At 43.5% G+C, this 13,852-nt stretch overlaps 1 protein-coding gene across 7 annotated transcripts in view; it reads left to right on the forward strand.

The window, feature by feature from the left end:
- Positions 1–13,852, forward strand: part of TRMT11 (tRNA methyltransferase 11) — a 66,231-nt gene that overhangs the window by 28,000 nt on the left and 24,379 nt on the right. For 4 of the 7 annotated variants that reach the window (XM_077813020.1, XM_077813019.1, XM_077813022.1 and 1 more), the window contains 3 exons: positions 4,600–4,764; positions 8,054–8,126; positions 9,688–9,819. In XM_077813020.1, coding sequence (XP_077669146.1) covers positions 4,600–4,764; positions 8,054–8,126; positions 9,688–9,819 — 370 coding nt within the window. Of the gene's footprint in view, positions 1–4,599; positions 4,765–8,053; positions 8,127–9,687; positions 9,820–11,028; positions 11,196–12,003; positions 12,294–13,852 lie in introns of all 7 variants that reach the window. The other 3 variants (XR_013345627.1, XR_013345628.1, XR_013345629.1) reach the window with 3 other exon arrangements.

Raw genomic sequence — 13,852 nt, forward strand, 5'->3', positions numbered from 1 at the left:
GCAGTTTTTGTTACTAAAAACTGTTACACTTTTTTGAACTTCTTTTTAGAGTTGTCTCGTTATATTGATAGTGCAGTTTAAAGTAGTGGAAAAAGAAAAGGAGTACTTGTGGCACCTTAGAGACTAACCAATTTATTTGAGCATGAGCTTTCGTGAGCTACAGCTCACTTCATCGGATGCATACCGTGGAAACTGCAGTAGACATTATATACACACAGAGGCCATGAAACAATACCTCCTCCCACCCCACTGTCCTGCTGGTAATAGCTTATCTAAAGTGATCATCAAGTTGGGCCATTTCCAGCACAAATCCAGGTTTTCTCACCCTCCGGCCCCCCCCCCCCACAAACTCACTCTCCTGCTGGTAATAGCTTATCAAAAGTGACCACTCTCCCTACAATGTGCATGATAATCAAGGTGGGCCATTTCCAACACAAATCCAGGTTTTCTCACACCCCCCCCCCCCGCCCATACACACACAAACTCACTCTCCTGCTGGTAATAGCTTATCTAAAGTGATCATTAAGTTGGGCCATTTCCAGCACAAATCCAGGTTTTCTCACCCTCCGCCCCCCCCCCACAAACTCACTCTCCTGCTGGTAATAGCCCATCCAAAGTGACCACTCTCCCTACAGTGTGTATGGTAATCAAGGTGGGTCATTTCCAGCACAGGTCCAGGCTTTCTCACCTCCCCCCCCCCCCCCCCCCAGAACACACACACACACACACACACACACACACACACTCTCACTCTCTCACTCCTGCTGGCAGTAGCTCATCCAAACTGACCACTCTCCAAGTTTAAATCCAAGTTTAACCAGAACGTCTGGGTGCGGGGGGGGGGAGGGAGGAAAAATCAAGGGGAAATCGGCTACCTTGCATAATGACTTAGCCACTCCCAGTCTTTATTTAAGCCTAAATTAATAGTATCCAATTTGCAAATGAATTCCAATTCAGCAGTTTCTCGCTGGAGTCTGGATTTGAAGTTTTTTTGTTGTAAGATAGTGACCTTCATGTCGGTGATTGCGTGACCAGAGAGATTGAAGTGTTCTCCGACTGGTTTATGAATGTTATAATTCTTGACATCTGATTTGTGTCCATTTATTCTTTTACGTAGAGACTGTCCAGTTTGACCAATGTACATGGCAGAGGGGCATTGCTGGCACATGATGGCATATATCACATTGGTGGATGTGCAGGTGAACGAGCTTCTGATAGTGTGGCTGATGTTATTAGGCCCTGTGATGGTGTCCCCTGAATAGATATGTGGGCACAGTTGGCAACGGGCTTTGTTGCAAGGATAGGTTCCTGGGCTAGTGGTTCTGTTGTGTGGTATGTGCTTGTTGGTGAGTATTTGCTTCAGGTTGGGGGGCTGTCTGTAGGCAAGGACTGGCCTGTCTCCCAAGATTTGTGAGAGTGTTGGGTCATCCTTCAGGATAGGTTGTAGATCCTTAATAATGCGTTGGAGGGGTTTTAGTTGGGGGCTGAAGGTGACGGCTAGTGGCGTTCTGTTATTTTCTTTGTTAGGCCTGTCCTGTCGTAGGTGACTTCTGGGAACTCTTCTGGCTCTATCAATCTGTTTCTTCACTTCCGCAGGTGGGTACTGTAGTTGTAAGAAAGCTTGATAGAGATCTTGTAGGTGTTTGTCTCTGTCTGAGGGGTTGAGCAAATGCGGTTGTATCGCAGAGCTTGGCTATAGACGATGGATCGTGTGGTGTGGTCAGGGTGAAAGCTGGAGGCATGTAGGTAGGAATAGCGGTCAGTAGGTTTCCTGTATAGGGTGGTGTTTATGTGACCATTGTTTATTAGCACTGTAGTGTCCAGGAAGTGAATCTCTTGTGTGGACTGGTCCAGGCTGAGGTTGATGGTGGGATGGAAATTGTTGAAATCATGGGGGAATTCCTCAAGGGCTTCTTTTCCATGGGTCCAGATGATGAAGATGTCATCAATGTAGCGCAAGTAGAGTAGGGGCTTTAGGGGACGAGAGCTGAGGAAGCGTTGTTCTAAATCAGCCATAAAAATGTTGGCATACTGTGGGGCCATGCGGGTACCCATAGCAGTCCCGCTGATCTGAAGGTATACATTGTCCCCAAATGTAAAATAGTTATGGGTAAGGACAAAGTCACAAAGTTCAGCCACCAGGTTAGCCGTGACATTATCAGGGATAGTGTTCTTGACGGCTTATAGTCCATCTTTGTGTGGAATGTTGGTGTAGAGGGCTTCTACATCCATAGTGGCCAGGATGGTGTTATCAGGAAGATCGCCGATGGATTGAAGTTTCCTCAGGAAGTCAGTGGTGTCTCCCAGGTAGCTGGGAGTGCTGGTAGCGTAGGGCCTGAGGAGGGAGTCTACATAGCCGGACAATCCTGCTGTCAGGGTGCCAATGCCTGAGATGATGAGGCGCCCAGGATTTCCAGGTTTATGGATCGTGGGTAGTAGATAGAATATCCCAGGTCGGGGTTCCAGGGTTGTCTGGGCGGATTTGATCCTGTGCTTTTTCAGGAAGTTTCTTGAGCAAATGCTGTAGTTGCTTTTGGTAACTCTCAGTGGGATCATAGGGTAATGGCTTGTAGAAAGAGGTGTTGGAGAGCTGCCGAGCAGCCTCTTGTTCATATTCCGACCTATTCACCAACAACCACATACCACACAACAGAACCACTAGCCCAGGAACCTATCCTTGCAACAAAGCCCGTTGCCAACTGTGCCCACATATCTATTCAGGGGACACCATCACAGGGCCTAATAACATCAGCCACACTATCAGAGGCTCGTTCACCTGCACATCTACCAATATGATATATGCCATCATGTGCCAGCAATGCCCCTCTGCCATGTACATTGGTCAAACTGGACAGTCTCTACGTAAAAGAATAAATGGACACAAATCAGATGTCAAGAATTATAACATTCATAAACCAGTCGGAGAACACTTCAATCTCTCTGGTCATGCAATCACCGACATGAAGGTCACTATCTTACAACAAAAAAACTTCAAATCCAGACTCCAGCGAGAAACTGCTGAATTGGAATTCATTTGCAAATTGGATACTATTAATTTAGGCTTAAATAGAGACTGGGAGTGGCTAAGTCATTATGCAAGGTAGCCGATTTCCCTTTGCTTTTTCCTACCCCCCCCTCCCCCCCAGACGTTCTGGTTAAACTTGGATTTAAACTTGGAGAGTGGTCAGTTTGGATGAGCTATTACCAGCAGGAGAGTGAATTTGTGTGTGTGGTTTTTGAAGGGGGGTGAGGGAGTGAGAGAACCTGGATTTGTGCTGGAAATGACCCACCTTGATTATCATACACGTTGTGAAGAGAGTGGTCACTTTGGATGGGTTATTACCAGCAGGAGAGTGAGTTTGTGGGGAGGGGGGGGGGGCGGAGGGTGAGAAAACCTGGATTTGTGCTGGAAATGGCCCAACTTGATGATCGCTTTAGATAAGCTATCACCAGCAGGACAGTGGGGTGGGAGGGGGTATTGTTTCATGGTCTCTGTGTGTATATAATGTCTACTGCAGTTTCCACGGTATGCATCCGATGAAGTGAGCTGTAGCTCACAAAAGCTTATGCTCAAATAAATTGGTTAGTCTCTAAGGTGCCACAAGTCCTCCTTTTCTTTTTGCAAAGACAGACTAACATGGCTGTTACTCTGAAATCTGTTTAAAGTAGTGGAATTCAATATTGCAACTATATGTTCCCATTGAGATATTATGCCTTATGCCACAGGTGTGTATTTCTTAATCTGCAAATATTCAAGATGAGGGAAAGTTATCTTCATATTAAAGTTAGATACAGATGTGTTCTCTCTTCCTGTTAAATCCCGGAGAAGTACCTTCATGGTGAGAAATGCCTATTGGCTTTATTGAATCCCTTTTGTTTTCTGTGTTAAATTACGATAAAAGATTAGCCATTGTTAGTCTACCAAAGGGATTAAAAAAAACACAGTAGACCTCTGCTAGTACCGGTGGCACCATCCTGTTCTGTCATACAGTAGTTATTTTCTTAGCAGCTTTTGAAACCCAAAGTTCTAACAATATTTTTGCTACTCCCGAAGATTCTTGTGTAGATTAAATTTGATGTATGAGTAGGGTTTTATGTGGTGTGTATTAGCATAACATGAGTGCCTTGTAAACTTTCCTCACAATATCTCTGTGAAGTAGGGGAGTTTTATTGAACTGTTTCTTCCTCTCATTTGCATTTATGGAACAACATAATTGTGAAATAGAAGGCTTGACTAGAATAACTTCTGATACTTCAGAGAATCCCGACAGCCACTTTCCACAATAAGTAGGACAAGTCTGGTGACAAGAGATCTTAAATTGTTTTTATTTGAGGCAACTACTCAAATATGAATCCTATGAAGTGTTGTGAGATCTACTGTTGAAAAGCATTATATAAGAGCTAGGTGACCTCCTTATTCTCTTAAAATAAATAATGAAAAATCAGAACACTTTTGCCACATCTAATTTGCCTTAGATCAACCTTCATTTGATCAATCAACCTTTTTTCATTGGCAGACCCTGTTGGAAATAGACATAGTCTGTGGACCACAGGTTGAAAACCTCTGCCTTAGACTATGCCCTTTTTATTTTCTTGCAGGCAAGGCAAGCAGGAAGAACCAGAAGTGGAGAGGACCGGATGAGAATATCCGAGCTAACCTTCGGCAGTATGGTTTAGAGAAGTACTATCTTGATGCACTCATTTCTGATGCATCAAAACCTATATGGAGGAAGGGAATGCTTTTTGATGCAATTATTACAGATCGTAAGTTGATTAATGTCCTAAATATTTATGATTCATAACAGCCTAACTGTGGTATCCAAAATATTATATATTGTATGTGCTGGGTTGGCATACAAACCTGAGACTGATATTGGCACAGGGTCATCAAATCTTTGCCTAACCAAAGGATGTGTGCTTGGAGCACACGGGACAACACACAGAGCCAGAATGTAATATTTTTATGTTGAGTGCAGCCTTTCTACACAAGCAGTCTCATTGACTTCCATAGAACTACTTCCATAGAACTATATAAGGTGCTTTTTAGTATGTGTAAGGGCATTGGAACCTGGCTCTTAATTTGTGCAAAACAGAGAAGTTTGCATCTACCATCTTGACATAAGCATGGCCTGCTGAGACCACAAGTCTGCTAATAGAGTGTGCTGGAATCTGTGATTTCCACATTAGAAATGATGAACATCACAGGCAGCATTGTAGAAATTGGGGCTACATTTTCACCACCTCTACATTTAATCTGTGTATGTTAAATACCTAATGAAATATGGACCACTGTATTAAAGCATTGTAACTATATAACATTTTGTTTTTTGTTTCATTAACTTATTTCCACTGAAAGAGTATTTGGTTCCTATTCAGAAATATATCTTCTTGTCTCCTATACCTTTACTGAGTCACACTTCTTTCTGGAGTGACTTTATCTGCATTAGGAGAGGTTTCTGTTCAATTTTTAAGTTGTACTGCATTGCTCTTGGGGCTGGATTTAAACACTATTGAAGTCCATGGAAAGGGTCCGACCGACTTTCATCATGCCCTGAAGTGCTCACTGAAATAATTTCAAACAAACTCCTAGTGCATCTTCTGCATGCTTGACTGCCAGCAATGTTAAAGATATGAAAGGTTCTCTGCTCTTTTAAATCTCTTTATTAGACACCATTTGTCATGAGCAGGAGACCTAAAAGGCAGCACAGTCTACTAGACTAAATGTGGGATGGGGAGTCAGGAACTCCTGACCTCTACTGTGGCTCTGCCCTGACTTGCTGTGTTACTGTGAGCAGATCAGTTAAGACTCTATTCTGTTGCCTTTGTTCCTGGCGAGTGTTACTTTGCTCCAGGAGCAGTCCCATTGATTTCATTGGGACTGCTGGCCAAACTAGGTAATGCACATTGTGAGTAAGGGTGTTAGAATCAAGCCCTTAATCTCTGTGCTTCAGTTTCCACTCTGTAAAATGGAGGTGACACTTCCCTGATGCCATGGTGATAAGAGCATTAGGAAAGCTTACAGAAGTGTTGAAGGTGAATTAATGTTTGTACAGCATTCTTAACGCTTTGCGGAGATATGTAAAAATAAAGACTTGTGTAGTATTTTTAGGATTTTTTTTAAATGTAGAAAATTACAGCCATTTTGAAGTATTCGTTCAGATTTTCTAGGTGCATTAAGTGGGGGTTGGTTTTTCAGACTTTTGTTGTGGGTTGGCTGCTTACTGAGCACCCTCTTGTGGCCAGGTGTCGCTTTGCAGGCACTCTGCCCCTGTTAGCCCCCCTCTTGTGGGTCCATTAAGCCCCTCCTCCCCCCGCAAGTCTCTTTTCTGGCTAACAGCATCTCCACCCGAGGCTGGTTTAATAATAGAAAAGCTTCAAAACAATCCTCAGTCCTTAATAACCAAATAGTTCAAACAATTGTCAGAGAGTCCCCAAAATAAAGTTCATAATGATGACACACAAATTCATATTCAGCCCTGGTTCTTCTGCCACACACAAAACTTTGCTCTACCCAAGTCTGTGCTAACCAAATCTGCCAGTCCTGGACCTTTCTGGTTGGAGCTCTGGCCCTGGCTTTCTTTTCTTGTCAGTGTTTCCCCTTATCTTGAGGGAGAAGCCAGTGTATATACTACCCTCCTCCAGAGAGCTGATCCCAATGGACTGAAAGAGAAGGGAGCCCTGCTCCGCTCTATACTACAGGGCTCCTGATCCCAAAGTATTCCAAGTATTTTACAAAGCAATAGATAGTGGTAGTGAAACAGCTACACAGGCGAGCTTAACAGCCATAGCAAGAGCTCAGACATAACCTTGGACATTTATGACCTGTTTCCTTCAGATGGGGAGAGAAGGCTATTGGCCAGGGCACTAGGGATAACCCATATCTTTCTGAAAAATGCAATTGGATTTTTAGGGCCTATGTGGGCATTCAACCAGGGATAAAAAGATGAACATTGGCTACATCCATTGTCCTATACTTAGATGATAGAGTCTTTGGACCAGAGACCACCTTTTTGTTCTGTTTGTCTTGTGCCGAGCACACTGGGGTCCTGGTCCCTAGACACTACCACAGTACAATAACAATCTCTTTTCTAAAGCTCCCTTTCCCAATGCTGCCCTGCAGCATCAGTGTGGCAGAGTCCCATCCCAGGACGTATCCCTTCGAGGCACAGAGGGGCCTTGCAGGTATCCTGCCCTCAGTTCCCTCTATGACATATTGCAGGCAAGAATACTTAAAGTAACACTCTGCCCAGGGTTCAATATATTGGCCCAAACCCTTTCTGAGGTTTTCAATTTCACTCACATTCTGGGGCATCTGGTTCCTAGTTTCCCCCCTCCAGTTACTTCTGAACCCCAACCAGGGAGCTCTGTCATTCCCTCATCAGCCCCTGGCCTCTCTGGAGAGCCAGGCCGTTTCCTGGGCCTTTTCCAATTCAACTTCCTGTTAGAGGGTCTTCTGGCCTCCTCTAGCCTTAAAAGAATCATTAAACCCCATTACAAGACGAAACAAGGGAAGAGGACTAACAGCGTCATGTGTTGTTGGAATTATAAAGAAGATCTTTTAGCCAACAAAATCATGTAAAAAAAAACCCAAAGCACTTCAGCACCATATTAAATAGTTTTTAAGTGGTTAATGTGCTGTTACACTTGACTATTTAGTGTCCTACTGATAAGAGACCTTTTTGAAATAGCTTTAATAAGCTATTACCAGCAGGACAGTGGGGTGGGAGGAGGTATTGTTTCATATTCTCTGTGTATATATAAAGTCTGCTGCAGTTTCCACGGTATGCATCTGATGAAGTGAGCTGTAGCTCATGAAAGCTCATGCTCAAATAAATTGGTTAGTCTCTAAGGTGCCACAAGTACTCCTTTTCTTTTAGCTTTAAAAAAGTGAGCCTTAGGAGCAAGATAAACTTTTAATGGATACACCTTAAAGAAGTTAATTTTATAAACTCTTTGCAACTGCTACCACATGTACACTATTGTAGAATTTCATGACGTTATTTGTGTAAAGGGTGAACTCCTGATCTCGACATTATGTACTTACTCTGTATAGCTCCATATGGCATACGAGAAGCTACTAGACGAACTGGTTCACAAAAAGAAATACTTAAAGCAACGGAAAGAGGGTAGGTAAGCCTTTTATTAATTGTAAATATCAGTGTGTTAATAGAAGGCAAGCCACAGTTTTAGAAACTTACTTCATTGCTGTCCTTTAACCAAACAATTTTAAAAAGTACCACCGTCACTACATAGCTTGCAAAAGTGACTGTCAGTGCCCGTCTTCCTAAAATCCTCCTCCTCGGCCATGTAAGTTTTCTAGTTTCTAAGTCCCAAACTCCCTCTCTTACATTTACAAAATAGCTTCACATCGTCATCCCTGTCCTTGAACAGCTCTACTTAATCCCCTGAAGGCTCCAGCGTCCAGTCCAAAATTGCTTACCTTTGTTTTAAACCTCTTCATATACCATGTCTAGGGCCCTACCAAATTCATGGTCTATTTTGGTCAATTTCATGGTCATGGGATTTTGTAAATTGTAAATTTCATGCTTTCAGCTATTTAAATCTGAAATTTCACGGTGTTATAATTGTAGGGGTCCTGACCCAAAAAGGTGGTGTGGGGGGGGAGGGGAGGAGTCAGAAGGTTATTGTAGGGGGGTTGTGGTTCTGTTACCCGTACTTCTGCGCTGCTGCTGGCGGCTGCCTTCAGAGGTGGGCAGCTGGAGAGCGGCGGCTGCTGGCTGGGAGACCAGCTCTGAAGGCAGAGCCGCTGCCAGCAGCAGTGCAAAAGTAAGGGTGGCAATACCATAGCATGCCACCCTTACTTCTGTGCTGCTGCCTGCAGAGCTGGGCCCCCAGTCATCAGTAGCCACTGGCCAGCCGTCCAGCGCTGAAGGCAGCAGCGCAGAAGTAAGGGTGGCATGGGATGATATTGCCCCCTACTTCTGTGCTGCTGCTGGCAGGGTGCTGCCTTCAGAGCTGGGCACCTGGCCAACAGCCGCTGCTCTCAACCACCCAGCTCTGAAGGCAGCATAGAAGTAAGGGCGGCAATACCGTGACCCCTCTAAAACAACCTTGCGATGCCCCCTGCGACTGCCTTTTGGGTCAGGACCTCCAATTTGAGAAACGCTGGTCTCCCCTGTGAAATCTGTATAATAGAGGGTAAAAGCACACACAAGACCAGATTTCATGGGGAGAGACCAGATTTCATGGTCCATGACGCTTTTTTCATGGCCATTAATTTGGTAGGGCCCTACCCATGTCTTTTAGTTTTCCTTGCCCCCTCTTTGTGCTCACCTACAATAAGCATTCTCTGTCCTGGCAGACAATCTCGCCATTGTTGGGATGACAGCCTTTTCTGCTGCTTGGCCTTGAGATCTGAAAATAGAAGAAAATCATCTCAAAATGTCTCATTCTCCTTTGATTTTTATAATAACTCTTATGAAAGACACGGTACAAAATAGTTGTATTTCAAAAGTGATTTTAGTTGAGTAGTTTTCTCTTTAAATATTAGGGATGGAATTTGCAAAGCCACTGGGAAAGAGTTTGGATGCAGATTTCTCATTAATTTTAGTGGGACTTGGTCATCTAATACCCATACCTGGCTTTGCAAATCTCAGACTGTTGTTCAGAAAATAAAATAAAATTGTGGCTATTACCTGTTCAGTATTTTTTTTTAATATTGTTTAGCACAGAAAATCACATCTCCATTTCCTCGAACTATCATCTGAGTGATATCTTTTTTGACCTGTTAAACTCTGCGGCAGAGTACCTGGTGATGGGAGGAAGATTGGTGTACTGGCTACCGGTTTACAGACCTGAGTACGTACTCTTCTAAGTGCCTTGATATCTAGTGTGTAGTAGATAAAAATTAATACTATAACTTAGCCATAATTTCTTCTAGAGTGGGATGTTTCTAAAACTTCCTACTGGGGTTTAAGAGGATTCCTATGATTTTCATATATTGAAACTGGATGGGTGCGGGAGAAAAGAGTTTGGAACAATTTTTGAAAGGAGAGAGAACCATGTGCTGCCAGTTAGAAATCACAACTTTCTTATATTTTTGCAAAAATGCATGCTGTTGATAAAGGAATGGTATGTGACTGGAAAACCAGAATACTGGAATCCAGGTAAATGTCAAAGCTAAATGAACACCCCTTTAAGAGCAGGCAGTATTAGTTTGCCTTTTTACTGGGGCTTGACCCTTTTAAAGAGAGAGATTCTGGACAATGAAATTCTCCAGGAGAGTCCAGAGGTCAGCTGACCAAGAAGAATCATGACTGCCAGGCTATACAAGAAGCTGCCTGTGGCTCAGTTAGGGGAGAGACAGACTTGCAGGGAACAGGAAATGCTGGCTGTTCAGCTGCATAGGTATGGGTTATGACTGTGGTCGACTGGGAAAGCTTGCCAGGGATCAGGTGGTTCCCTGTGAAGAGAGTGAGCTGGGATGGAGTTTGCCAGAGGGGCTTGGCTAATGAGGCCTGAGAGGGGTTCAGGAGAAGACCAGTCTCTCTTGTCCCTCCACTGCACCACCGGGAGAGGGCGAGCTGACACACCTGCCATGAGAGAGAAAGGACTGTTGAGTCTCAAAGCCTGGAAAAGGCTGAGAAGAGCAGAGAACCCTCTGCCTAATAGGGCAAGGAATCATTTGGCCCTGGGAAGAGGGTATATGACTTAACTGGGTATAGAAGAGCAGTCATGAACCAATGTGGGTGAAAGCTGTAGCCTGTGGAACAGGAAGGCACTGTAGCCCCAGGAAAGCAAGCCTGCACTAACAAGGCAGAAGGACTATTCAGTCTGGGAGGAGCTAGAGAAATTAGTTTGATTTGGTTTGGCCTTGCGTGATACTTGGAAGGGGAAGTATTGACCACAGGTTAAATGCCACCCCGTCCATCTGCCTGGGAAAGACTGGGACAGCTGCTAAAGAGGGGGAAACTGAGACGTGACTAGATGCAAGGAGAAATAAGGACTCCGTTACAGGACATAGGACAGACAATAGTTGGGGAAAAGAAGTATTTTCTTTTCTTTCAGATGGGAACTGAGGGACAGAGATGGACTTGCCCAGGGTAATACTGGAAGTATGTGGCAGAGCTGGGAATTGAATATTAGTCTCTTAAGTCTCGGTCCAGTGCCTTAGACGGAGTTACACCCTGAGCCTCTGGAGTTACGGCATGTCAGGGAAACTTCTTGTTATGTTGGTAAGAGAACAGAAATTGCATTCTGAATGCCAAGACCCTATGTCCTTCACAGCAAGCTGAAACTAAATTTTGTGGAAGACCCTTTGACTTCTGTGACATGCCGTTGCAGCAGATTGGAAATTTTGCACAACTTATTTAAATTAAAAACATTGAGTCTTTTATTGAATTGAACATGAACAAAAATGCTGCCAGTATAATAGGCCGTGTTAAGTAGAATTCATTTTATGCTGTCCCACACTCAGTTTTCAGTTTTTTGTGAGGGCAATATATAATTGTGTCCTGGAAATTTAGTTTGGGAGGGCGGTGGAAGCTGGATGTGTTTGGCAGCTGGATATTTGAGGCTTTTGGAACCCCGGAAGGGTATGGGAAGCAGTTTGGGATTGTGGGCTAAGCACATGAGTTGGATGTTTGTGATAAAATGATCAGCAATGACATGGCTAATTGGAAATATAGACATTTAAACTGTCATCCTTAGGTTGACTAAAATGGATCATATGTATCTCAGAGGTATTCTTTCAGGCTGTCCGCATACTCAAGGAACAATATTGTATTGTTATACATTAGCTCACATTTTAAAAGCCTTCTTTGCAATTAGGAGTGGAAAAGTGGTGTAAGTGTTTTAATATGGGAGCTTAGATTTTAAAGAGCCAATCTGGGGCAAAGGGTGTGTTTTGCAGCCATGGAATACATGGGATCCTGTCTGTTATTCACAGGTGTCAAATATGTAACCTAACATGTCAGCCTGTAAGAGGTGTTCCTCACAGGTATATGGAAGGGGGTACTATACAGATATGTTTACATATCTTAGGTCAGCACCGATACAGCTTGTACATTGTCAGAAGCTTCTTTCTTCAGACACCCCAGTTCCAGGCTACCACGTGTGGTGGGATTGGAAACCACTAACAATTGTCCAAGGTTACACCACAGTAGTAAAACCCTGTGGCTTGTCAAGTTGTGACACCTCAACGCTAACTCTGGGCATCAAGTGATTATTACCAATGAGATCATTTTAACACTTGGAAAGACAAAGAATCTAACATCAGACCTCTCTCTAGTTGCTTTGTGATGGTGAAATCACTACAAAAATGTACTTCAAAGGTGAGTTTAGCGGATCTGTATCATGTAGCTTGCATGTCACTCTTTTTGAATGATGGAATAAATATTTTTGTGACTACTTATTAAATAGTTCTTGCAAACTAAAAGGTGCCTTAACCAATGGAAGTTTTTAATTCGTTACTTCAAATGTCTACTGCAGCTTATCTCTGATGGCATTGTGTATGCTTGTGAATTCCTAGATTGCCAAAATGTATGGCTTGTGCTAGTATGCTATTTGCTTAGAATTGTCAAGTCTGTTCTGTTTGTCACGGCATCACGTTTCCACCCCGGCCACAGCTGGGCCCGATCCAGCCGTGGCTGGGTCTGGACCGCAGGCTGAGTTAGGGCCCAGGGAGGAGCGCCTCTCCCGCGGCAGGTTAGGGGCCGGGCTAGGTGGGGCTGAGGGAGGGGCACCCCTTCCCTGGCCGCAGCAGATCCTCGGGCGGGTTCTCTGAGCACCTGCGCGGTGCTAAATAGGTTGCTGCATGGCCACACAGCTTACAGGGAACTTGGGTTAGAGCAGGTGACTAGGAGTTATGAATTCTGTGTTCTGTTGTAGCTGTGCCACTGACTTGCCTTGGGCAAATCAACCTCTCACTTCCTCAGTTTCCCCATGTGTAAAATGGTGCTGACTACCTACTACTGTGAATGTTTTGTTCGTAGTGCAGTGTGAAAATTTCAGATGAAATGCACTATGGAAATGTGAAACCTTAATATATTAACACATTGAGTTTTCAGTTCTAATCCTCTGTGCAGGTTCTTACTTGAACAAAACTTGCTAGCAAATTTGTGGGCCAAAGCGAGAGAAGCTAATGACTAATCTGTTGAGCTGTCAGGTGTTCACTGACGGTGTCTCCCATCCTATTCTTCTGTAACTTATGGTTACCATATGTCCTCTTCTTTTAAATTAAAAACAAAATTGGGTAAAATGGATTTTTGTTAAAGCAATTGCTACTATACTTCATTTGGCAACATTCTGGGATTTACCTAACGGAGTAATCATTACCTGTAGAAAGACCTGTCTGCATTAATCCTAAAAAGACAGGAAGGTGTTTTAGCAGAGTGATAACACCTCTCATTCTGAAAGATAACATTACACTCCAAAGTAGTTTGTTTCAGTCTGACATTGAAATCATTGTTGGGCCTGAATTCTTTTAATTCCTTTGCTGTCAGGCTTTTACACAGTTATGAAGAAAAACTTCTAAAATAAGTGGTGGCAGAGTGCCTATCTTTGTAAGTTGTTAAGAATTCTTTGGCCCTCTTCTGTCAGGCATTTCCTATTGTAAGGCGTTACCAAATTTCAAACCGTAGATGCATTGGGAGAGTTGTTTGAGGTATTGATTTGGAACCTCTAAAATGATGCACACAGAACCAGGTCATTTACTTGATAGGACTTGTGTTGCATCATCTTAATTCTGGTTTTTTTCAAGTAAGAAATTTCAAGATCTTCCTCCTCCTCTACACCTTCCTGCTTTTTCGGATGGTTGTAGTCTATTGTAGGAGATGCTTCGGGTCTGTCTTTAGCTTTCTGTTGTTCAGATTTTGTGGACTGGTTTGTTCAC

Source organism: Eretmochelys imbricata, chromosome 3 (genome assembly GCF_965152235.1).
Source record: "Eretmochelys imbricata isolate rEreImb1 chromosome 3, rEreImb1.hap1, whole genome shotgun sequence".
Classification (NCBI taxonomy): Eukaryota; Metazoa; Chordata; order Testudines; family Cheloniidae; genus Eretmochelys; species Eretmochelys imbricata.